The sequence below is a fragment of the Staurois parvus genome, unplaced genomic scaffold (assembly GCF_062004578.1).
Source record: "Staurois parvus isolate SC_StPar_1 unplaced genomic scaffold, SC_StPar_1.0 ptg000406l, whole genome shotgun sequence".
In the NCBI taxonomy this organism is placed as follows: Eukaryota; Metazoa; Chordata; class Amphibia; order Anura; family Ranidae; genus Staurois; species Staurois parvus.
In genome coordinates, this window is record NW_028318202.1 from 1604063 (window position 1) to 1629684 (window position 25622).

Genomic DNA, 25622 nt, shown 5'->3' on the forward strand with positions numbered 1-25622 from the left:
TAATATGGTGATAAAATCCAATGTGGGTCTACAGTATTTGGTGCCAATCAACTCTATAGTACCCAATAATGTGTTGTGAGGTGCTCTCTAAGGCCTCATAAGGTGCAATCAAACAACTCAACACAAGTGACCTGGATAATCTCTACCCAGAAAAAATATAATTCCAAAAAAAACCCCAAAACACCCCTACTAATGTATTATTATTATTATACGGTATTTATATAGCGCCGAAGGGTGTGCTCAGCGCTGTACATTAGCGAGGGGGACAGAACATGAGACAATACAGTACGATACAATACACGAGGGGTTCGAGGGCCCTGCTTTTTCAAGCTTACAATCTAGGAGGGAGGGGATAGTGGTACAGGAGGAAGTGGCTGTGGGGGATGGAGTGGAGGAGATCGGTTGTTAGGTGAGGGTGGTGTAGGCTTCCCTGAAGAGATGGGTTTTTAGGGTGCGCTTGAAGGTGAGGAGGGTAGGTGACAGTCTGATGGATTGGGGTAGGGAGTTCCAGAGGATGGGGGAAGTCCTGGAGAAGTCCTGCAGTCAGGTGTGGGAGTAGGAGACCAGGGAGCTGGAGAGTAGGAGGTCCTGTGAGGAGTGAAGGACACAGGTAGGGTAGTATTTGGGTATCAGGTCAGTTAGGTAGCTTGGGGCAGCATTGTGATTGGCTTTGTATGTCAGAGTTGGTAATTTGAATTTAATGCGTTGGGCATCCGGGAGCCAGTGAAGGGATTGGCAGAGGGGGGTGGCAGATGTGGAGCGGTTGGTGAGGTGGATGAGTCTAGCCGCTGAGTTCAGGATAGACTGGTGTGGGGATAGCATTTGTTTGGGTAGGCCAGTAAGAAGGGAGTTGCAGTAGTCCAGGCGTGAGATAATGAGGGAGTGTACGAGTTGTTTAGTAGTGTCTGGGGTGAGGAACGTGCGTTTTTGGAGATGTTGCGGAGGTGGAGCCTGCATGACTTTGATAGTGATTGGACATGAGGTTGAAAGGAAAGGTTTGAGTCCAGGGTGACACCCAGGACTTTGGCGTGTGGGGTGGGATTGATGGTGGCGTTGCTAGTCGTGATGGAGAGGATGGAGGAGGGGGGCATGGCCTGGGGGAAAAACTAGGAGCTTGGTTTTGGACAGGTTTAACTTGAGGAAATGGAGCGACATCCAGTCTGATATGTCGTTCAGGAGGTGGGCGATGCGGGCGGAGAGTGAGGAGGTGAGGTGAGGGGTGGAGAGGTAAATTTGTGTGTCGTCTGCATAGAGATGATAGTTGAAGCTGTGGGAGTGTATCCGTTTGCCAAGGGAGGAGGTGTAGATGGAGAAAAGGAGGGGTCCAAGGACAGAACCTTGGGGGACTCCAACAGAAAGGGAGAGGTGGCAGCTGAAGGAGCGTTGGGATATGTAGGAGGAGAAGCAGGAGAGAGCAGCGTCCCTGACGCCAAAGGAGTGCAGTTTAGTAAGGAGGAGGGGGTGGTCGACTGTGTCAAAGGCCGCGGAGAGGTCGAGGAGCAGGAGGATTGAGTAGTGGCCATTAGCTTTGGCGGTTAGCAGGTCGTTAGTGATTTTAGGTAGGGCGGTTTCGGTGGAGTGTAGGGGACGGAAGCCAGATTGTAGTGGGTCAAGGAGGTTGTAGTCAGTGAGGTGGGCGCTTAGGCGGTTGTAGGCTAAGCGCTCAAGGATCTTGGAAGTGAATGGCAGCAGGGATAATGTAAGATATCTGTGATTCCCCTAATAAGGGGGAATATTCTCCACACAAAGTGACCAGTGTTTGTACCTTCCATGGCCTTCTGGGGCAGTGCCATCGGGACAATCTGAGAATGCAGCCGGTGTTTCTGCCAGCTGACCATAGAGCTGATTGGAGACCAGAAATCGGAAGCTATGAGCATTTCATCACTTCAGTTTCACAGAATATAAACAGCACCATTTGTAAATTGGGAAAGCTTCTGATCACACCGATCTTGGTTTGATTAGATAATGTAAGGCCAGAGGAGAGATCTAGACTCTGATAGGCTCCAGATTTCTCAAAAAAGAGTATATGACAATGCCCATTGAAGTTATAGAGGATATTTGTATTCCCTGTGATAGCATTAAAAGTGATAAAAAAAAATGAAGGGGACAGTGTAAAAATAATAATTGAAAAAAAAAAGAAAAATGCGCATCTGCGTTTGTGAGCATTGACCTTGTGCCAGTATGGAAACAGCGGTTGCACCACGCATGTGAGGTATTGCCATGAACGTCAGATCAAGGGCAGTAATTTGAACACTAGACCTCCTCTAAATCTAAAATGGTAGCTTGTAAAGGCTTTTAAAACGTTGCCTATGGATATTAAAAACGTATGCAGTTTGTCGCCATTGCACGAGGAATGCGCAGTTTTAAAGCATGTCATGTTTGGTATCTATTTACTCAGCATACCATCATCTTTTATATTTTACCAAATAATTGGCCAATATTTTGTGTTTTTGTGCATTAAAAGTAAAAAGATTTGTGGGGGGTTTTTTTATGTTTTTTTTTTTTAAATTGCGATTGAAAAATCGCTGCGCGAGTACTATGTGACATAAAAAATTGCAGCACCCACCATTTTATTCACTAGGTTGTTTGCTTTAAAAAAAATATATAATGTTTGGGGTTTAAATTAATTTCCTGGCAAAAAATACAGATTTTTTTCATGTGAACAAAAAGTGTCAGAAAAGGCTTGATCTTCAGGTGGTTGAGTGATGTGTGGCATAAACTTCTAATGCTGGGCATAAAATGCCCCTACCCCCCAAAACGACCCCTTTTTGGAAAGTAGACACCCCAAACTATTTGCTGAGAGGCATGTTGAATCAATAGAAGAATTGTTTTTTTTACCACAAGTTTTTGGAAAATGGCAAAAAATGTTTCGGTTTTTTTTAAAAAAAAGTTGTCATTTAAATGATGTATTGCTCACACATGCCACGGGTATATGTGGAATTACTCCCCAAAATACATTCTGCTACTTCTCCCGAGTATGGGGGCACTACATGTGAGACGTTTTTGCAGTCTAGCCAAGTTCAGGACCCCAAAATCCAATAAGCACCATCAGGCTTTTAAAGGGCTTTATTTCCTCATTACACTTCCTGACTACCTATCTCAGTTTCGGAGGCCCTGAAATGCCAGGATAGTACCAAACCCCCCAAATGACCACTTTTTCTTTTCTTTTCTTTTCTTTAGATTTCAAAACCTTGTGAGAAAAAAAATTAGTTCTGCAAAATTCTCACCATGCCTCTTTTTAAATTCCTTGGGGTGTCTACTTTCCAAAAAGGGGTAATTGGGGGGGGGGTTTGGAGCTATCCTGGTTGGTGCTATCAGGGCCTTCGAAACTGTGATAAGTAGTGAAATGAGGAAGTTACGCACCTTTCAGACTCTTGTATATGGTTAGGCTCCCAAAAAGTCTCACATGTGGTATCCCCATACTCAGTAGAAGAAGCAGAATGTATTTTGGGGTTTAATTCCACATATACCCATGGCTTGTGTGAGAAATATATCATTTAAATGACAATGTTGTGTAAAAAAAACACAAGTTTTTGTCAACCTATAGAAAAAAATAAATCTTCCATGGACTCAATATGCCTCTCAGCAGATAGCTTAGGGTGTCTACTTTCCAAAAAGGGGTCATTTGAGGGTGTTTGTACTTTCCTGGTATTTTAGCACCTCAAGAAATATGATGGGCAATCAGAAAGTAAAAGCTGTGTAAATTCCATTATCTATACCATAGTTTGTAGATGCTATAACTTTCACACAAAGCAATAAATTATACACTTATTGGGATTTTTTTAACCAAAAACATGTAGCAGAATACATTTTGGCGTACATTTATGACATTTTAGTTTTTTGGATATTTTTTATGACCAAAATGAGAAAATATCGTTTTTTTTCCAAAAAAATTTTTTTCCTCAAAATATTTTTTGTTTATAGCGCCAAAAATAAAAAGTGCACAGGTGATCAAATACCACCAAAAGAAAGCTCAATTTGTGTGAAAAAAAGGACATAAATTTCATTTATGTACCGTATTGCATGACCGTGCAATTCTCAGTTAAACTAGTGCAGTGCTGTATAGCAAAAAATGGCGTAAATTGCAGTATCTATACCATAGTTTGTAGACGCTATAACTTTCACACGCAATCATGCAATCAATATACACTTATTGGGATTATTTTTTTTAGCAAAAACATGTAGCAAAATACATTTTGGCCTAAATTTATAACTAACTTTGAGTTTACTATATATTTTTTATAGCCGAAAGTAGAAAATATCGTTTTTCTTCAAAATTTTTAGTCTTTTTTTGTTAATAGCACGAAAAATAAAATGCGCACAGGTGATCAAATACCACCAAAAGAAAGCTCTATTTGTGTAGAAAAAAAGGACATAAATTTCATTTGGGTACAGCATTGTATGACAGCGCATGAACTGACTACCTCATTGTGTACCAAAATTTATATGACTTCAGAGCTAGCAGATACCTTCCTGCAAATTCTACTCTGCTCTCTATGACTTGAAATTGGTTCCCTCTGCCTTCCAACACGACTCCACTTTCTGACATCACAAACTATTTACAAGAGGCCCAAATTCCTGTCCTCACACAGGATGAACCTTAATCCCAGAGTCAACCAATATCAGCGGAGGAGCTTGCAGAGGCAGCTACCCAGCCCAGAAAGGCCCCTTGCCTCGCTGACTTTACACTTGCATACTATACAGCCTTCCTACCCCAGCTCACCACCTACTTCCATGAAGACTTCAACACCATTACGGATTGCCAGAGTGTTCCCTCCGACCTACTAAGGGCCAGCATTTCTGTTATACTGAAGCCTGGCAAAGACCCGTTACTTTGAGCCTGGTACGTCCTATTTTTCTCTTGAATTTTAATGTTAAAGTTAATTTCCAAAAATCAGAGGTCCTCAATATTTCTCTCCCTGACTTTGTTCTCTCTAGTTTATGACCTAATTTCCTATTTAGGTGGGCCACACACTCTATTCAATACTTGGGAACAAAAATCCCTGCGTACCTAAACTCTACATTTAAACTTAATTTTCAGCCCTTCTTATCCTCCCTGTCTATTGACCTGGCAAGATGGCACAACTTGGCCTTATCCTGGTTCGAATGCTGCAATGTGCTTAACCACTTTCCCTCTGGAGGATTTACCCCCCTTCCTAACCAGACCATTTTTTTTGCGAAATGGCACTGCGTTATTTTAACTGACAATTGCATGGTCATGCACAGCTGCACCCAAATGAAATTTATGTCCTTTTTTTTTTTCTCCCCACAAATAGAACTTTCTTTCGGTGGTATTTTGATCGCCTCTGCATTTTTTTATTTTTTGCGCTATAAACAAAAAAGACCGACCATTCTGAAAAAAAAAATATTTTGGACTTTTTACTATAAAACATCCAGTACAAAAAAAAATTTAAAAATCAAATTTAGTCATAAATTTAGGCCAAAATGTATTCTGCTACATGTCTTTGCTAAAGAAAATCCCAATATATGTAAATTAATTGGTTTCGTTATAGCCTCTACAAATGGCAGTATATATACTCGAATTTGTTTTATATATACTAGTAATGGCGGCGATCAGCGACTTATAGCGGGACTGCGGCGGACATTCTGACACTGGGGGGGGGGGCTGCCACTTACATCCTAATGACAATAACATCCCAATAACACTAATACAGTGATCAGTGCTAATAAAAAGCTCTGACACTGTACTAATGCCACTGGGCAGGAAGGGGCTAACTGTGTGCTGTTTTTTACAGTGTGTGTTTTACTAGGGCAACATGCTGCTTTGTATTGCTCTTCTATGCAGAGCAATACAAAGCAGCATGTCCGTGCTGACAGGGGAGAGCTGTGTTTACACAGAGCTCTCCACTTTCACTGTTCCTCGGTGATCGTCGGGTGCCAGCAGGGAATCTCCGGCCGTGACCCAGTGATCGACATCTGGAGCCTCCAGTGGCGGTGCGGGTAGAGTGGCGCGTATGCTCCCTACCCGGAAATGCAAAATCACATATTTTGTGCAGCCTTGTAGCAGTAGTTCTGCTATAGGACAGCGGGGAACCGGTTAAAATGAACGCAATGCCAAGGCTTCTATACCTACTGCAGGCCCTGCCTTTTAAGATCCCACAAACATACTTACATTCTGTGAGGTCCGCCTTTGTCAACTTTGTGTGGCATGGGAGACCACCACGACTCAGCAGAGCACTCCGCTTTGACCTAAATTAAAAGGGGGGGGTATATGGTTTCCAGACCCAGCTTTGTATTATACTGCAGTTCACGTGGCCAGGGTGGTAGACTGGTGCAGACATAGCTCCCATAAATTGTGGGTCTCTTTATAGCAGGATGTAGCAAAGGCACTTATATTGGGCCTACCTTGGGCAGGCACTCAACATTCTTCTCATCTATCTTCCCACCCCCTAATCGGTACTACTTTGACTGAATCTGGAAGGCTATATAAACATTCGTCCTTGCAGAGCTTCCCCACTCCAATGACGCTGCTGATAGATCGGCCTGTGTTTAACCCATGTCTATCATACCCCATTTTTTCTGTATACACACCCCAGAGACTGTTATGTGCGTCCTATTGCCTCTACCCAGCCGGTTGGGTAACATGTAGTACTCTTTACAAAACCCGGGTCCCTTCTCCTAAACCAATGGCAGGCCCTCCAATTAGCACATTACCCAAACCACATCTTTTTCAGAGGCCCCTCACCTCATTTGAGAAGCTCTGTTTGGGAGATGGCCTAATATGGAAATCTCTGTCATCTTCATACAAACACCTACTAGCTTTGCATGTGCAATCTCATCCTCCATTTCTTGCAAAATGGGAAGGAGACCTACAATTCACTTTTTCCAAACCCCAAAAAGATTGGATTCTTCTTTTGCTCATAAATCTTCATTGTGAAGAAAGTATGGGGAGACAGCTGATAAAATCGTGACCCAGTGGTATAGGACCCAGTCGGTGCTAGCTAAACTGTTCCCACAGGCAGACGACCGGTGCTGGAGATGTGGCTTCTGTACAGGCACGCTTCTCTATACTTTCTAAGAATGCCCCGATATACATCCATTCTGGCAGTAAGTCCTATATTTTGTCCATAAATTCAGACATTTCCCTGTTTGATGATCCTTCAGCGGTTCTCCTCAACCTGACTCCTCTCTCCAGGAAAAAGTACCACAAATCTCTGCATAAACACTTACTCAACGCACCTAGAGCCTATATTCCTGCTATGTTGAAGCAAGTCTTCCCCTACCTTTTATTGCCCAATGGTTTGCCAGAGTGAACGAAATAGAGAGCATGGAGCATCTGATCTTTGCTATTCAGGGGAAAATCGGAGGAACAAAAGACCAGGTGGCTCTATTAGGACCTCTGATGAATATTCTCAATACCTGTAAACTAACGCACATCCATCATCGTCTCCATGGCTGTTAGTCTTCACACTACCTGCAACCTCAGTAGCTACCCCTTACCCTCCCCTCCCAAGCTTTCCAATCACACTTGTCCCCACCCCCCTTTTTTTTTCTACAGCTTGTTGCCATATGGCATTGCAAAATCCCAATTTGTTGGAGAATGTGGCTAGGGTCAGACACGACTACGATGACATTAAGAGCAATTGCCTGAGAACTCAGTTTCTACAGACATTGCCTTCCACATGTACTGCACTGATTGAGTCTGTTATCATGGGTGACTGTTTTAATCCTGTGAGCTAAATTGTTCTTTGGTACACAGGCTATGCGATGCTTGTTACTGGTAAACTTTTGTGCATCCCTAAATAAAAAATTAAAGGGGTTTTCTACATGTAGTATGTCAAATTGCTTAAAATTTCCAACCTCTACTTATGATAAACAACCAAGGTTTTGATGTATGTTTATCAAAGCATCTTTCTTTAGAACTGCCTGTATGTAGAATCGTAGTAACAATTCTGATTCAAACCTGAACAGAGAAAGGGCAATTGGGGACTGAAAGTTTGAATCTATACTGTAGTATGGATCATATTTATGGCAGTACTTGGATAAATAAGGTCCACTTTCATATACACAATCCAGTTCTTTGTCTAAATTAAAATGTTATGTATAGACAGAAATTTTCAAAATCTTCTACATTTCACAGGTAAACTGAAACCTTGGGGGCAAGCTAATGAGAAGTATGCTGGCACAAGGAGTACTGTATCAGCCATGAGGGATAGTTTCAAGCAGCCTATTCTTCCAACACGGTAAGTACTAACATAAATGTGTGTGAGGAGTACAGGCACAACCAGTATTGGTACTGGACTGGAAGTCCAAGCAGTTTTATACTGCACTTTAATTCAGTCAGGCAGCAAACCGTTTCAATTCAGGAAGACTTTGTGTATCACGTTCATAGCATAAAACAATCAAAACATCTGCTTGTACCACGTTTCTATCTAAACCCATTGCAAAAGGATGCTCCCTCATGGATTCCCCAAAACAATAAGACAGCTCTTGTAACTTTTAATGTCCTGTCCAGTCAGCCTTTTTATCCAGCAGCAGTCTCTCGCACCCATGGAAAGTGGAGATCAATTAAAGAGGTGTGAAGCTTTTTTCAGCAGGGCTGCACAAAGCCTCTGAGCTCCGTAACAGGACTAAAGATATTGAGAAAAAGTTGTTTTTCTCCATATCAGACAAACCCTGGAGCCCCTCACAATGTTTGGGTGAGAAAACTATGACATACATCCACCCTCCGCAATTCTGCATGCCAGTGCCTAACTTAACCTTCCCCTCCTTATCAGATCTGTAGAAAGGAGCATATTTTGCCAACATACACTGGGCATAGTGGCTAAATGGTTAGCACTTCCGCCTGGCAGTACTAGGGTCGTTGGTTCGAATCCCAGCCTCGGCACCACCTGCCTGGAGTTTGCATGTTCTCCCTGTGCCTGCGTGGGTTTCCTCTGGGAACTCCAGTTTCCTCCCACACTCCAAAGACATGCTGGTAGGTTAATTGGATCCTGTCTAAATTGGCCCTAGTATGTATATGTATGAATGTAAGTTAGGGACCTTTAGATTGTACGCCCCTTGAGGGTTAGGGACTGATGTGAATGTACAATATATATGTAAAGCGTGGCGTACATTGACAGCGCTATATAAGTACCAGAAATAAATAACACAAATAAATAATATGATATTCCATCAGCAAACACTTGCTGGATTTCTGGTTTGTACACTGTGGCAGTGCGGTACCCTGCCACGGTGGAAAGCACGATGGAGGCCCAGGATTCTCAACCTTACAGGTTGAGGGGCTCCAGGCAGATCTCCTAATGCAGAGAAAACTGGTTTATCAGTTTCCTCTTTGGTTGGTAAAGCCTGTTTTGGGACCTGTAGCCTGGAGATTTCTTAGAGATTTGGGAGGGATGAAATCTCCAATCCTGGGCCCATATTTTGGGAGCAGCCAGCGTGCTGATTGCACAGGTGTGTGCAGGCCTTTTAGGGGAAGCCAGGCCATGATTCTGGGCTCCACCCCGGCAGTTAGGAGGACTCCACCCAGGCAGACGGGAGGTCTCTGCCGTGGAGTCAGGTGGGCTACACCTAGGAGAGGTGGAAGCCGGACTAGCTGTGTGCTAGTGCCATACTTTGGGAAGAGTCTGCAGGAGGCAGACTTAAAACTGCGTACAAGCCAGGAGGCTGAATACTGTTCATTTGAATTCGTGTGATGGTGGATACCCCTGCGTGGGAAACCTTTATGTTATTGAACTGTCATTTAAATAAAAGTGGGCAAACAGGCCCTTAAAAAATAAGCGAGTTGCCGTGTGCTTTGAAGAAGCTCTACCACTTGAAGCGAGGTCCCACAACACTAAATAAAATGTAAAGTCTTGCAGAGTCGGAAACTAACTTGTAGTGTTTTCATTGCTCCTTTGTTCAAACCCATAAACTATAGTAGAAAAATGGTGTGTGGTAAACCAGTGGTTTGTCCAGACACCTGAAGCTAGCTGCATTTAAATCCATAGTTACTGCTTTCAGTTCACCCATAGTACTTAGACAGTGGGACAGGAGCAACGCCGATTGTACGCACAGATCACCGTGGATTTCAGGCCTGTGCATGGCTCACAGGATGCTCACCAGTGAGCCCTGTGGTCGCTGTGTCCCCCAGGCAGATCGGATCACATTACCGTGTACAGGACCAATGAAATTGGTCTTATACTATGAGATCGCTGTGTCCAATCACAGCGATCACATGGTAGACATAAGAGGTTAACATTGGTTTATCTCTGCTCTCAGAGGTTGTCTGTAACTGCTGCCTGTGACTATACTCTGCCTGTCACACTGCATGCACACTCAGACTGCAGTGCCAGTCTGCCCCCAGTATCCCTGATCACTGCTCCCAGTATAATAAAAATAAACATTGCAGCCAGCCCCCTGTCCCAGTGTCACCATTGCTGCCAGTAACACCACTATACCTCATACCAGTGTCCTGATCACCACCATACCAGCGTCCTGATCACTGCCATACCCATAGCAGCATCCTGATCACCTCCATACCCCATACCACCATCTGATCACCGCTATACCCATTAACACCATCTGATCACTGCCATACCTCATACCAGCATCCTGATCACCGCCATACCAGTTTCCTGATTATTGCCATACCCCATATCAATGTCCAAATCACCGCCATGCACTGTACCAATGTCCTGATCACTGCCATGCACATACCAGCATCCTGATCACCTTCCCACCCCATACCACCGTCCTGATCACAGCCATATCAGCGCCCTGATCACAATACCCCATACCAGCTTCCTGATCAAATCCATACCCCATACCAGCGTCCTGATTACCAGCATACCCAATACCAGCGTCCTGATCCCCACCATACCAGTTTCCTGATCTCTGCCATACTTCCTTCCTTCATTCTTTCCTTCCTTCATTCTTTCCTTCCTTCTTTCCTTCCTTTCTTCCTTCTTTCCTTCCTCCCTCCCTTCCTTCTATCCCTCCCTCCCATAGGAGGAAAGGAAAGAGAGAAGGGAGGAAAGATGGAAGGAATGAGAAGGAAGGTCTTCCCTTGAAGTGGAGGGAGGGATAGATTGATGGATGGGATTAAAAAAAGGCAAGAGGGACATTCCTTTTATTCCTTCTTCCCTCCCCTGGCCTTTTTTTTTTCCTTCCCTCCTTCCTTCCTTCCTTTCCTTCTCTCCCTTCCTTCTCTCCCTTCCTTCCTTTTTTCCTCCCCTCCCTCATTCCTTCCTCTTTTCCTTCCTTCCTTCCTCCCTATCTTCCTTCCTTTCTCCCCTCCTTTCCTTCCTTCCTTCCTTTCTTCCTCCCCTCCCTCATTCCTTCCTTTCTTCCTCCCCTCCCCCATTCCTTCCTTCCTTCCATCCTTCCTTCCATATCCCGTCCGGATCTCTGCCATACCCCAATACCAGCATCTGGATCTCTGCCATACCCCAATACCAGTGTCTTGATCACTGTCATACCCTATACCAGCATCCTGATCACTGCCATACCCCATACTGGACTCCTGATCACTGTATGGTGTCCCCATACTCAGGAGGCATAGCAGAATGTTTTTGTGGGTGTAGTTTGTTAGTATGTCAATGCTGTGTGTGACAACTTTGTGAAAAAAGTTTATTTAATTTTCCAAAAAACTGTGACATAAAATTACAACTTCAAAAACTCACCATTATTAAATACCTTGAACTGTCTACTTTCCAAAAAGGGGTTATTTGTACTGTCCTGGCATTTTAGGGTCTCAAGCTATATACAATAGTTTGTAGACTCTACAGTAAAACTAAATAATAAACACGGTTTTGCATTATTTTTACCAAAAAATGTAGCAGAGAACATTATGGCCTAAATTTATGAAGAAAGATTATTTGCAAAATTTTCTAACAAAAACTAAATTATTTTTTTTTTTTGTCACAATTTTCAGTATTTTTTCATTTATATAGCAAAAACAGAAAACCCATTGGTGCTTAAATATCACCAAAAGATAGCTCAATCTGTCATTTGGGTAGAGTGTTGCATGCCTGAGTAATTGCCATTCAAACTATGACAGTGCTGAAAGCTGAAAATTGTCTTGGACAGGAAGGGGGTGAAAATATCCAGACTTGATGTGGTTAAAGACTAAAGATCCTGTGTCCTCTACTGTACTCTAAGAAACTGAATTTACTAGTAAGTCCAAATTCCTATTCTCTTAATTCTACAGTACAGAACACAGAATTGATTCTTAGATTATGGGTTAAATGCTACTACCTTCAGGTGACTGGACACTTCCAAAAGCTTTGTGGGCAGCACAGTGGCTAAATGGTTAGCACTTCCACCTGGCAGTACTAGGGTCGTTGGTTCAAATCCCAACCACGGCACCACCTGCCTGGAGTTTGCATGTTCTCCCTGTGCCTGCGTGGGTTTCCTCTGGGTACTCCGATTTCCTTCCACACTCCAAAGACATCCTGGTAGGTTAATTGGATCCTTTCTAAATTGGCCCTAGTATGTATGAATGTAAGTTAGGAACCTTTAGATTGTACGCCCCTTGAGGGTTAGGGACTGATGTGAATGTACAATATATATGTAAAGCGCGGCGTACATTGACAGCGCTATATAAGTACCAGAAATAAATAATACAAATAAATAATATGATATTCCATCAGCAATCACTTGCTGGATTTCTGGTTTGTACACTAAATAAAATGTAAAGTCTTGCAGAGTTGGAAACTAACTTGTAGTGTTTTCATTGCTCCTTTGTTCAAACCCATAAACTACTATGTGTATGTATGCATGTGAGTTTGTGACCTTAGACTGTATGCCCCTTGAGGGTTAGGGACTGATGTGAATGTACAATATATATGTAAAGCACAGCGTAAATTGACGGCGCTATATAAGTACCTGTAATAAAAAAAAATAATAAATCCCCCCCCCCCAGTGTACCCATATATCCCTGCCCACTCCATGAGGCGTAGGTTGTTTTTTGCTAGTGTCCTTGGGTGATGAACCATCCTCGTGTTGAAAAAGAATGTTTTCTTTTTCACCAGTTTTCCTTTCCTTCTTCAACTAACTTTTCTATCAAGATTTGATAGCTTTATTGCCTTATAGTTTACTAGCACTTTCCAGATCGGTTATCCTTGATCTACATTATGGGAACCACACCCAGACCCTGCAGGGTAGCCTGTTATGTTTGCTTCAGACATTGGAACCTACGTTCATTCACACCCTGGTATGAGGCGCAACAAGTAAGTTGGCTGAATGGTACTATACATGTCCAGGGCAGTTGTCTATTCCTATGGCACCCATATCCTGCAGACCCTTTCAGGGAGTATGCCTACCATGACAGGCAAAGCCTAAACCATGGATGGGACCAGCAATGTGGACAAAATGATCATTTCCCTTCTTACCTGTTGTCTTCTACCTTAGAGACACAGCCACAGGAACTCTGTTAGCGCCTGGCACGTAGCAATGGCAGATTAGAGTGGGAACATGTTGGACAAACCACAGGGATTCCGTTTCTGAGGAAGCTTCAAGCACCTCTACAGTTGATAGCTCTTCTTTTGTTCCGGAGCAATGTCTTACACGAACATCGCTGCAGCCACCTGAAATGGATTGCCTCACAGATACGCAACATGTAGCCTGTCAGACTAAAGCAGAATGTCTGATCTACTCCAAAGGCAATCCGTACTTCTGGAATCGGTAGGTGCTAACAGCCATAACTGCTCCTCTGACTCGCCTTCCTCTGACTCTTTTGATGTGTGAAAACTTGAACTGGATGGTGCACTTCCATTTGCAAATGGCAAGGGAAATGCAGGCATTTTAACAGAGGCTGATGAAGATTTTTCTCTGACAGAATTTCAGCTTCTTGCTACATGCTGGCTACTGTGGAATAGTTGAGGCAGTGTGCACTAGTCTCTGGCTAGAGACTCCTATCCCCCACATATTTCTATTGGCACAAAAAAGAAGGCTGTCCAAAAAAGTCTTTCCTTATGCTTGATCAAGCATATTGGGCCTTCCAGACTGCATGGTCCATGTCTGAGCAGTGTTTGGTCTTTCAGTGGCTGCAGTTGGACAACATGTGAGTGTGTCCCGTGAAACAAGCACTTCAAAAACTGCTGTTGAGCTCAGAGCAGGCTATAATTATTACTATCTGGGTTATGCACCACCTATAGATGAATGGACACTGGCAGATCAATCAAACCGAAAGTCTTTCCCTATATAACCTCTCCTATACAGGAAGTACCTCAGTTTTTTTTGCCAGTGTCTTGAAGGTGATGGTCGCAGAAGTTCAGCTCTCTGTAAGAGTACTGCCAGTCTCCAAAAGGTTCTAATAGGAATCAAGGGACTGCATAATCGGATCCATTCGGATGGATGGTACCCGACCCTGCTGTGAAGGTGACTGCCTGTAATGCAGCCTTACAGCACTGGATCCTGCATAGTGGAACTCTGTGCAGTTATCTGACCAAGGCAATTTCCGGCAGGGTGCTATACAGGTCCAAGGCGGGGCCCCAAGAAAAAATAGGGGACTGAGTCCTTAAGCGTCTTTTATGGCAAAGCCTGCAGTGATGGGTGAGGATTAGACTCCTGTTATGATTTAGAGTCCTGCGGCTAGAATGGTAACTTTACATTTGCAGTGTTCTTTAAAAATCTGATTGTTTGGTCATTCTCCCGGTGGCCACTGGGGGCATTGTGCTGTTTGGTCTGGTCGGGCCATGCTTTGTGTAGTGTCTGGAGGAGAAACTGCTTCAGAGATAGAGTCCGCAGGGACATTCTCTATAGCTTACTCTTGTTCAGTGCAGACAGGAAGTAGAGGGGTGGCCATTTTGGCTTAGGTTTGTAGTCACATGTGGACTGATGGTTAGTTGGCTGGATGAGGATGTATGAATATTACCAGTGGGGGAACTACATGACCAGACAGGACATGATTATACACTGCATTAGTCTGCAAAAGCCTGAGAAGCTTGTTTTTGATACACCCCTGCATGGGTATTAGTGCACCTAAAGGAGTTGAGTCTCCAGAGTAGCTTGCATTTTGTCTGCAGGAGCTTACATTTAGGCTGCACTGAAGCAGAATAGAGGCTGCATTCATGCTGAGTTTGATGCATATGTGCTTGACTAATCTTGCGAGTCTAGTATGGAACCAAGTGCAATTCATTTTGACACAGTTCTTGAAAAAAATAATACGCTTCTAGAAAGTGGAACAGTTGCAGCATTGTATTGCATTTTTGCATGCATACCTGAGTAATTATTTGAACTGTGCATTTGCATAAACTGCATTCGTACATCCATACCTAATGCATAAACTGCATTTGTAAATGCATGCTTAATGCGTAAAGTGCATCCTTAATACATAAACAGCATACACTGTGTTGCCAAAAGTATTGGGACACCCCTCCAAATCATTGGATTAAGGTGTTCCAATCACCTCCACTGCCACAGGTTTAAAATCAAGCACCTAGGCATGCAGACTGGTTTTAAAAACCTTTGTGTAAGAATGGGTCGCTCTCAGGAGCTCAGTGAATTCAAGCATGGTACCGTGATAGGTTGCCAGCTGTACAATAACTTCATCCATGAAATTTCCTTGCTATTAAATATTCCACCGTCAACTGTTAGTGGTATTATAACAAAGCAGAAGCAACTGGGAACAACAGCAACTCAGCCACGAAGTGGTAGGCCACATAAAATGACAGAGCGGGGTCAGCGCATGCTGAAGCTCACAGTGCACCGAAGTCGCCAACTGTCTTCAGAGTCAATAGCTAAAGACCTCCAAACTTCATGTGGCCTGCAGATTAGTACAACAATGCGTAGAGAGCTTTGTGGAATGGGTTTCCATGGCCGAGCAGCTGCATCCAAGCCTTACATCACCAAGTGCAATGCAAACTGTCAGGCAGTGGTGTAAAGCACTCCGCTACTGGACTCTAGAGCAGTGGAAATGTGTTCTCTGGAGTGACGAATTACGCTTCTCTGTCTGGCAATCGGATGGACATGTCTGGGTTTGGCTGTTGCCAGGAGAACTGTAGTTGCCTGACTGCATTGCTCCATATGTAAAGTTTGGTGGAGGGGGGATTATGGTGTGGAGTTGTTTTCCAGGGGTTGGGCTTGGCCACTTAGTTCCAGTGAAGGGAACCCTTAAGGCATCAATATACCAAGACATTTTGGACAATTTCGTGCTCCCAACTTTGTGGGAACAGTTTGGGGATAGCCCCTTTCTGTTCCAACATGACTGCACAAGCACCAGTTCACAAAGCAAGGTCCATAAAGACATGGATGGGCGAGTTTGGGGTGGAGGAGCTTGAGTGGGCCTGCAGAGTCCTGAACTTGACCTGATGATAGAACACCTTTGGGATGAATTAGACTGCGAGCTAGGCCTTCTTGTCCAACATCAGTGCCTGCCCTCACAAATGCGCTTCTGGAAGAATGGTCAAACATTCCCATAGACATGCTCCTAAACCTTGTGGACAGCCTTCCCAGAAGAGTTGAAGTTGTTATAGCTGCAAAGGGTGGACCAACTCCATATTGAACCCTGTGGATGAAGACCGGGATGCAGTTAAAGTTCATGTGCATGTATAGGCAGGCGTCCCAATACTTTTTGGCAATATAGTGTATATTAATGCATAAACTGTGTATATGTGTGTGTGTATATATATATATATATATATATATATATATATATATATATATATATATATATATATATTGTGACAGTAGGCAGGTGAAATCACCTGGTTGCGTCCTGGATGGACGATATATTTGTCCAAGGTTCAGGCTTTATGGGGATTTGTACCACTAGAGGGAAGTGCTGAGTCCTTCAGCACTGAGGTAATGAGCCCAGCTGAAGGTAGTGGGCTCATTAAACACCTCTATAAAACCTCCCAGAGTGCTTAGGGAGTTGCTCCACCCTGGAACCAGATCTGTGCCTGAACTGTCTGGGGAGCTGACCTGTTACCTGTGTGCAGAGAGACCAAAGCCTGTGTGGCTAGCCTCCAAGTACTAGCAACTAGGTATAGCAGCAGGCTGTACCTAGTGGGTAGCTAGGGAGAAGCTGTTGTTGCAGTAAGTAGCCAAGTTGGCCAGGATTTATTTTGATGTTTCTTTTTGTTTATCCTTTTTCTGTAAATATTGTAAATAAATTGCACCTGTTTGTTTTCACCTCCACTATTGTTGTGCTGTGCCTATTTGTTTTGTGTTGTGCACCCATCCAGGGGGTCACACACACCCGCTGCCGAGCTAACCCTGTTACATATGGTGGAGGACGGCGGGCAGTTGTGGTAACTAAAGGCCAGCATGGAGGAGATAATCAGACAGTTGGCTCTGGCAAATGCCAATCAACAACAGGCAAATGCAAGTTTCCAGCAGAGCATTGCAGCCCAGCAGAGGGCCTTGGAACAAGCAGAGGTCCGCCATAGGGAATTGCTGGTGCAACAGGACCAGAAACACCAGCAACAAATGGAGGCTGTTTTGAAGCAGCTCCAGCAGAGGCAGCAGACTGAGGCTGATTCTGGTAAAACACCATCATTTTCTGTGGGCCGTTTATTGCCAAAAATGACGGGAGAGGATGATCCGGAGGTGTTTCTAACCACCTTTGAAAGGACTGCTGAAAGGGAAAAGTGGCCTAAAGAACAGTGGGCTGGACTGATGGCCCCATTATTAACTGGAGAGTCGCAAAAAGCTTACTATGACCTAGAGCCGGACCAAGCCAAAAACTATGATGTGCTAAAAGTGGAAATTTTGGCCCGGTTGGGTGTTACCCTCGCTGTCCGTGCTCAGCGGGTACATAATTGGACTTTTCGGCTTGGGAAACCTCCCAGGTCACAGATGTATGATCTCATTCACCTGAGCAGGAAGTGGCTGCAGCCAGAGACTTTGACCGCCCCAAAAATTGTGGAACGTGTCGTCATGGATCGGTTCCTAAGGTCTCTGCCTATTACTATTCAAAAGTGGGTCAGCCATGGAGACCCAGAAACTGCAGACAAGCTGGTGGATCTAGTGGAGAGATACTTGGCTACTGAGAACCTGACCTCCTCTTCCAGAGACTCACGGACTTTCCACCCTAAGACCAGACCATCCCCAGCGGCGGGTAAGATGACTACAAGGGGTGAGGGTGGAGAGAGTGAGAGGGTGGGAGTATTACCCAATGTCTGGCAAGAGCGGCCAGGAAGGCCAAGGCTGCAAGAAGCGGTGAAAAAAATTGTCTGTTACCGCTGCCGGCAAGAGGGACACATTGCAGCTAATTGCCCAGTGGTGGATGAGCCTATGCAGTGTGACTTTCTGAGCAATAGACGTCAGTCGCTGTTTGCGACAGTGGTATGCACGGCCAGCCCGGGCACTGAGAAACATTTGTGCAAAATGACTGTTAATGGAAATAATATTGTGGGGTTGCTGGATTCAGGTAGCCTGGTAACCTTGATAAGAGAGGAGATGGTCACTACAAAGGTCTCTGGGCATAAAAAGGTGGCGGTGATTTGTGTGCATGGGGACACTAGGGAGTATCCCGTGGCTACTGTGTTTTTTGAGACCCCCAAAGGTAACCTGTCTCATCAGGTAGGATTGGTACCTCATTTACCACATGATGCCATTGTGGGGAGGGATTTTCCAAAATTCTGGGAACTCTGGGATTGTTCTGACCCCCCCACTGTCTCCCCTGCAGACCAGGAAGGTGAATCCCAGAAAGCGTCTGAGTGTGGTGAGGTCTCTCCCAAGTTCCCCTTGTCGGTACTAGCTGGGGAGACCCAAGGAACTGAGGAGGAGCCCGCCTCCTCAGATGAAAATCTGCCGGTTGTGGAGTTCTCGGACTTAGAGGTGCATAGGGAAAATTTTGCAACCGAACAGCTGAAAGACCCCACACTGATAAAAGCCCGGGAAAATGTAGTAAAAGTAGATGGTCAACTAGTGAGTCCTGAGAAAACTGCTGCTTATCCATACTTCCTTGTGGAAAGGGACCTACTCTATCGAGTTGCTCAAGGGGCAGAAGAAACCATTGAGCAACTGGTGGTGCCCAGACCTTACAGGAAGTTGGTGTTGGAGTTGGCCCATGGACACATCCTTGGGGGTCATTTGGGGGCGGAGAAAACACGGGAAAGAGTACTGCAGCGGTTCTATTGGCCTGGGGTCATTAAGGAGGTGGAAAATTACTGTTCCTCTTGCCCTGTGTGTCAGAAGTCGGCCCCTATGCCCCATTTCCGTAGTCCACTGGTACCTCTTCCCATCATTGAGGTCCCCTTTGAAAGGATTGCCATGGATTTGGTAGGTCCGCTGGTGAAATCCGCTAGGGGGCATCAGTACCTGTTGGTCATACTCGACTATGCCACCCGCTATCCAGAAGCAATTCCACTCCGAAATACCTCTGCCAAGACAATAGCTAAGGAGCTATTCCTCGTTTTCAGCCGAGTGGGTATTTCAAAGGAACTGCTGACGGATCAGGGAACCCCCTTTATGTCCCGGGTGATGAAAGAGCTGTGCAAACTGTTCAAGGTCAAACAGTTGCGCACCTCTGTGTATCATCCCCAAACTGACGGGTTGGTGGAAAGGTTCAACAAAACCCTGAAACAAATGCTAAGGAAGGTGGTAGATAAGGATGGAAAGGGTTGGGATTATTTAGTACCCTATTTGATGTTTGCCATCCGGGAGGTACCCCAGTCCTCCACAGGGTTTTCACCATTTGAGTTGCTCTATGGGAGACACCCAAGGGGGCTGTTAGATATCGCCAAGGAAACTTGGGAAAGTGAGAGTTCTCCCCACCGGAGTGTGATTGAGCACGTCGCCCAAATGCAAGATAGAATTCCCCAGGTCATGCCTATCGTAAAGGAACATTTGTCCCAAGCACAGTTAGCGCAGCAGAGGGTGTACAATCGGGGGGCCCGGACCAGGTCATTTGCTGAAGGAGATAGAGTGCTAGTGCTAATCCCTACGGTTGAAAGCAAATTCCTGGCCAAATGGCATGGCCCCTACGAGGTGATTGAGAAAGTGAGTGAAGTGAATTACAGGGTCAGACAACCAGGAAGGCGGAAACCGGAGCAGATCTACCACATTAATCTGCTAAAGGCCTGGAGGGACAGGGAATCCCTAGTTGCTGAGGGTTTGTCACCAGCGCCATCTAACTGCTTGGTTCCGGAGGTTGGAATAGCAGTCACGCTGTCTACAGTTCAAAAACAGGAGGCTAAAGAGTTTGTGCTCCGCAACACAGATGTTTTTTCTGAGCTGCCGGGACAAACCTCGGGGGTGGAGCATGACATTATCACCCCACCGGGTGAAAGAGTAAAACTGAAACCCTATAGAATCCCAGAGGCTCGACGGGAGGCAATACGTGGGGAAGTACAGAGAATGCTAGATTTGGGGGTGATAGAGGAGTCCCAAAGTGACTGGTCCAGCCCCATAGTGTTGGTGCCCAAACCAGATGGGAGCTGGCGATTTTGTAACGACTTTCGACAGTTGAATAAAGTTACAAAATTTGACACCTACCCCATGCCAAGGATAGATGAACTAATCGACCGACTGGGAGCAGCCCGGTACATGACAACGCTAGACTTGACAAAAGGTTATTGGCAAATTCCCCTAGCTAAGTCGGCAAAGGAGAAGACTGCATTTGTAACCCCAGAAGGGTCATTCCAGTATAAAAGAATGCCGTTCGGGTTACAGAATGCACCGGCCACCTTTCAGCGAAAAATGGATCAGATTCTTCGTCCCCATCAGAAGTATGCTGCAGCGTACTTGGACGATGTGATTATCCATAGCGCAGACTGGGCCTCACATTTGCCAAAAGTTCAGGCTGTGCTAGACTCAATACGGAAAGCTGGGTTTACGGCCAACCCAAAGAAGTGTACGATTGGACAGGAGGAGGCCAGGTACCTGGGGTACACTATTGGGAGAGGGGTAATAAAACCTCAGATAAACAAAGTGGAAGCAATACAGAATTGGCCACGCCCAAATAACAAAAAGCAGGTACGGGCTTTTCTAGGAATTGCTGGCTACTATCGGCGATTCATTCCCCATTTTGCTTCTATGGCAGTACCCCTAACCAACCTGACAAAAGGGAAGGAGCCTGTCATGGTTAAGTGGTCCCCTGATGCTGAAGCAGCCTTCCAGTCTTTAAAAAGGGCCTTATGTAGCCAGCCAGTCCTATACTCCCCAGACTTCTCAAAAGACTTTGTGGTCCAGACGGATGCATCCAATGTTGGCTTAGGAGCAGTGCTGTCCCAGGTTTGGCAGGGGGAGGAGCACCCAGTAATCTATCTCAGCCGAAAGCTAAAGTCTCACGAGGAAAATTACGCCACGATTGAGAAGGAGTGTTTAGTGGTGAAGTGGGCCCTAGATTCCCTTCGGTACTATCTGCTGGGCAGACATTTTGACCTGATCACAGATCACGCTCCCTTGAAATGGATGGCTCAAAATAAGGAGACCAATAGAAGGGTAAATAGGTGGTTTCTGGCCCTACAGGAATTTACCTTCACGGTGAAGCATCGCCCTGGTGTTCAGATGGGAAATGTGGATGCTTTATCCCGGGTACATGCCTGCCTGGCTACTGGTGTTACAACCCCAAGGTTGAAACAAGAGGGGGGGGTATGTGACAGTAGGCAGGTGAAATCACCTGGTTGCGTCCTGGATGGACGATATACAGTATTTGTCCAAGGTTCAGGCTTTATGGGGATTTGTACCACTAGAGGGAAGTGCTGAGTCCTTCAGCACTGAGGTAATGAGCCCAGCTGAAGGTAGTGGGCTCATTAAACACCTCTATAAAACCTCCCAGAGTACTTAGGGAGTTGCTCCACCCTGGAACCAGATCTGTGCCTGAACTGTCTGGGGAGCTGACCTGTTACCTGTGTGCAGAGAGACCAAAGCCTGTGTGGCTAGCCTCCAAGTACTAGCAACTAGGTATAGCAGCAGGCTGTACCTAGTGGGTAGCTAGGGAGAAGCTGTTGTTGCAGTAAGTAGCCAAGTTGGCCAGGATTTATTTTGATGTTTCTTTTTGTTTATCCTTTTTTCTGTAAATATTGTAAATAAATTGCACCTGTTTGTTTTCACCTCCACTATTGTTGTGCTGTGCCTATTTGTTTTGTGTTGTGCACCCATCCAGGGGGTCACACACACCCGCTGCCGAGCTAACCCTGTTACAATATATAAATACAGTTGTGTTCAAAATATTAGCAGTGTGTTGAAAAAAGTGAATAAAGCTCAAAATCCTTCTAGTAGCTTTTATTTCCATACACACAAATGCATTGGGAACACTACACATTCTATTCCACATCAAAACATAAAGAAAAATATATCAAATTTGTGTTGTTCCTCTAAAAAAAAATTGAAGAAAAGTGAATATTAGACTGTTCAAAAAAATAGCAGTGTTTGTATTCTTCTTTACAAACTCAAACATTCACTATATAAACTGAAAAATGTTTGAAGATTTTTGCTTTCCTTTGGATCACTTAACCACTTGAGCTCCTGAGGATTTACCCCCCTTAATGACCAGGCCTCTTTTTGCTACTCGGCGCTGCACTAATTCAACTGATAATTGTGCGGTCATGCAATGCTGCACCTAAACGAAATTTACGTCCTTTTTTTCACACAAATAGAGCTTTCTTTCGGTGGTATTTGATCACCTGTGCGCTTTTTATTTTTCACGCTATAAACAAAAAAAGACCAAATATTTTGAAGAACGATATTTTTTACTTTCAGCTATAAAAAATATATAGTAAACTCAAAGTTAGTTATAAATTTAGGCTAAAATATATTCTGCTACATGTTTTTGGTAAAAAAAAATCCCAATAAGTGTACATTGATTGCTTTGTGTGAAAGTTATAGCGTCTACAAACTATGGTATAGATACTGCAATTTACATTTTTTTGCTATACAGAGCTGCGCTAGTTTAACGGACAATTGCGCAGTCATGCAATATGGTACATAAATGAAATTTATGTCCTTTTTTTAACACAAATAGAGCATTCTTTTGGTGGTATTTGATCACCTGTGCACTTTTTATTTTTGGCGCTATGACCAGAAAAATTTTGAAGTAAAGAATTTTTTTGGAAAAAAACAATATTTTCTCATTTTGTTCATAAAAAAAAATCCAAAAAAACTAAAATTTCGTCATAAATTTAGGCCAAAATGTATTCTGCTATATGTTTTTGGTTAAAAAAATCCCAATAAGTGTATATTGATTGCTTTTGGTGAAAGTTATAGCGTTTACAAACTATGTTATAGATAATGGAATTTACATAGCTTTTACTTTCTGACTGCCCATCACATTTCTTGAGGTGCTAAAATACCAGCATAGTACAAACACCCTCAAATGACCTCGTTTCAGAAATTAGACACCCTAAGCTATCTGCTGAGAGGCATATTGAGTCCATGGAAGATTTATTTTTTTTCCACACGTTTCTGGAAAATGACAAAAACTTTTTTTCTTTATTTACACGAAGTTGTCATTTAAATGATTTATTTCTCGCACAAGCTATAGGTATATGTGGAATTACACCCCGAAATACATTCTGCTACTTCTACTGAGTGTGGGGATACCACATGTGTGAGACATTTTGGGAGCCTAGCCACATACAGGAGCCTGAAATCCAATGACCACTTTGAAAGCCTGAAGGTGCGTAACTTCCTCATTACACTTCCTCACTACCTATCACAGTTTCGAAGGCCCTGACATGCCAGGATAGCCCCAAACCCCCCCCCCCCCCCCAATGACCCCTTTCTGGAAAATAGACACCCCAAGGAATTTAAAAAGAGGCATGGTGAGTATTTTGCAGATCTCATTTTTTCTCACAAGGTTTTGAAATCTAAAAGAAAAATAGAAAAAATATGTTTTTGTTTTCTTTCTTCATTTTCCAAAAACTTGTGGCAACAAATGAGATCTGCAAAATACTTACCGTGCTTTTTATCAAATTCCTTGGGGCGTCTACTTTCCAAAAAGGGGTAATTTGGGGGGGGGGGGTTAGGTGCTATCCTGGCATTTCATGGCCTCCAGAACTGTGATAGGTAGTTTGGAAGTGTAATGAGGAAATAAAGCCCTTTAAAAGCCTGAAGGTGCTTATTGGATTTTGGGGTCCTGTACTTAGCTAGACTGCCAAAAAGTCTCTCACATGTGGTACCCCCATACTCGGGAGAAGTAGCAAAATGTATTTTGGGGAGTAATTCCACATATAACCATGGCATGTGTGAGCAGTAAATCATTTAAGTGACAATTTTGTGTAAAAAAAAATATATATATATATTTTTGTCATTTTCCAAAAACTTGTGGTAAAAAAATAAATTCTTCTATTGATTCAACATTCCTCTCAGCAAATAGTTTGGGGTGACTACTTTCCAAAAAGGGGTCCTTTTGGGGGGTGGGGGCGTTTTATGCCCAGCATTGGAAGTTTATGCCACACATCATTCACTCTTCTAACCACCTGAAGACCAAGCCTTTTTGTTCACATGAAAAAAATCTGTATTTTTGCTAGGAAATTAATTCAAACCCCCAAACATTATATATTTTTTTAAAGCAAACACCCTAGTTAATAAAATGGTGGGTGCTGCAATTTTTTATGTTACATAGTACTTGCGCAGCGATTTTTCAATCGCAATTTAAAAAAAAAAAACAAATCTTTTTACTTTTAATGCACAAAAACACAAAATATTGGGCAATTATTTGGTAAAATATAAAAGATGATGGTATGCTGAGTAAATAGATACCTAACATGACATTCTTTAAAACTGCGCATGCCCCGTGCAATGGCGACAAACTGCATACGTTTTTAATATCCATAGGCAACGTTTTAAAAGCCTTTACAAGCTACCATTTTAGATTTAGAGGAGGTCTAGTGTTCGAATTACTGCCCTTGATCTGACGTTCATGGTATTACCTCCCATGCATGGTGCAACCGCTGTTTCCATAACGGCACAGGGTCAAGGCTTGTGCACACAGGTGTGCGTGCATGGGAGAGGCAATTTTTTTTCGTTTTGATTTTTTTTTTTATTATTTTTACATTGTACCTTTCATTTTTTTTTTATCACTTTTAATGCTATAACAGGGAATGCAAATAACCCCTATAACTTCAATGGGCATTGTCAAATTATTTTTTGAGAAATCTGGGGTGTATTAGACTCCAGATATCTCCTCTGCCCTTACATTATCTAATCAAACCAAAATCGGTGTGATCAGATGCTTTCCCAATTTACAAATGGCGCTGTTTATATCCTGCAAAACTGAAGTGATGAAATGCTTGTAGCTTCCGAATTCTTAGACTATAGAGATGACTGACACCATTCTGGTCTCCAATCAGTTCTATGGTCAGCTGGCAGAAACACCGGCTGCATTCTCAGTTTACCCTGATGGCACAGGACTGCCTGAGAAGGCCGTGGAAGGCAGCGGGGGAGGGGGGACATCATCTCCCACTGCTTGTAGAAGCAATCTTGCAGCTTATTAGCCACTAGGATTGCTTTTACATGAAAGCCGATCACCGGCTGAAAAAAACGATACCAGGGTGATGCCTGCAGCTGTAGGCATCATCCTGGTATAACCATTCAAATCCAGTGATGTACCAATACATTGCTGGTCCTTGTTGGTTATATATGCTATGTTTTTTTTTTGTTTTGTTTTGTTTTTTTTTTTTTGCAGCCAGTGGACTGAATGACAAAAATGAGAAGAAATCTCTGCCAGAAAAAGTGTGTGGTATGCCCACCATTAGAATATACCGCCCTGCATCCACCCACTTCTAATG

The 25622-nt window shown here is 43.8% G+C and overlaps 1 protein-coding gene across 2 annotated transcripts in view; it reads left to right on the forward strand.

The window, feature by feature from the left end:
* NUSAP1 (nucleolar and spindle associated protein 1) overlaps positions 1 to 25622 on the forward strand; it is a 354820-nt gene that overhangs the window by 313011 nt on the left and 16187 nt on the right. For both annotated transcript variants that reach the window (XM_089686683.1, XM_089686682.1), the window contains one exon: positions 8102 to 8204. In XM_089686683.1, coding sequence (XP_089542809.1) covers positions 8102 to 8204 — 103 coding nt within the window. The remainder of the gene's footprint in view (positions 1 to 8101; positions 8205 to 25622) is intronic.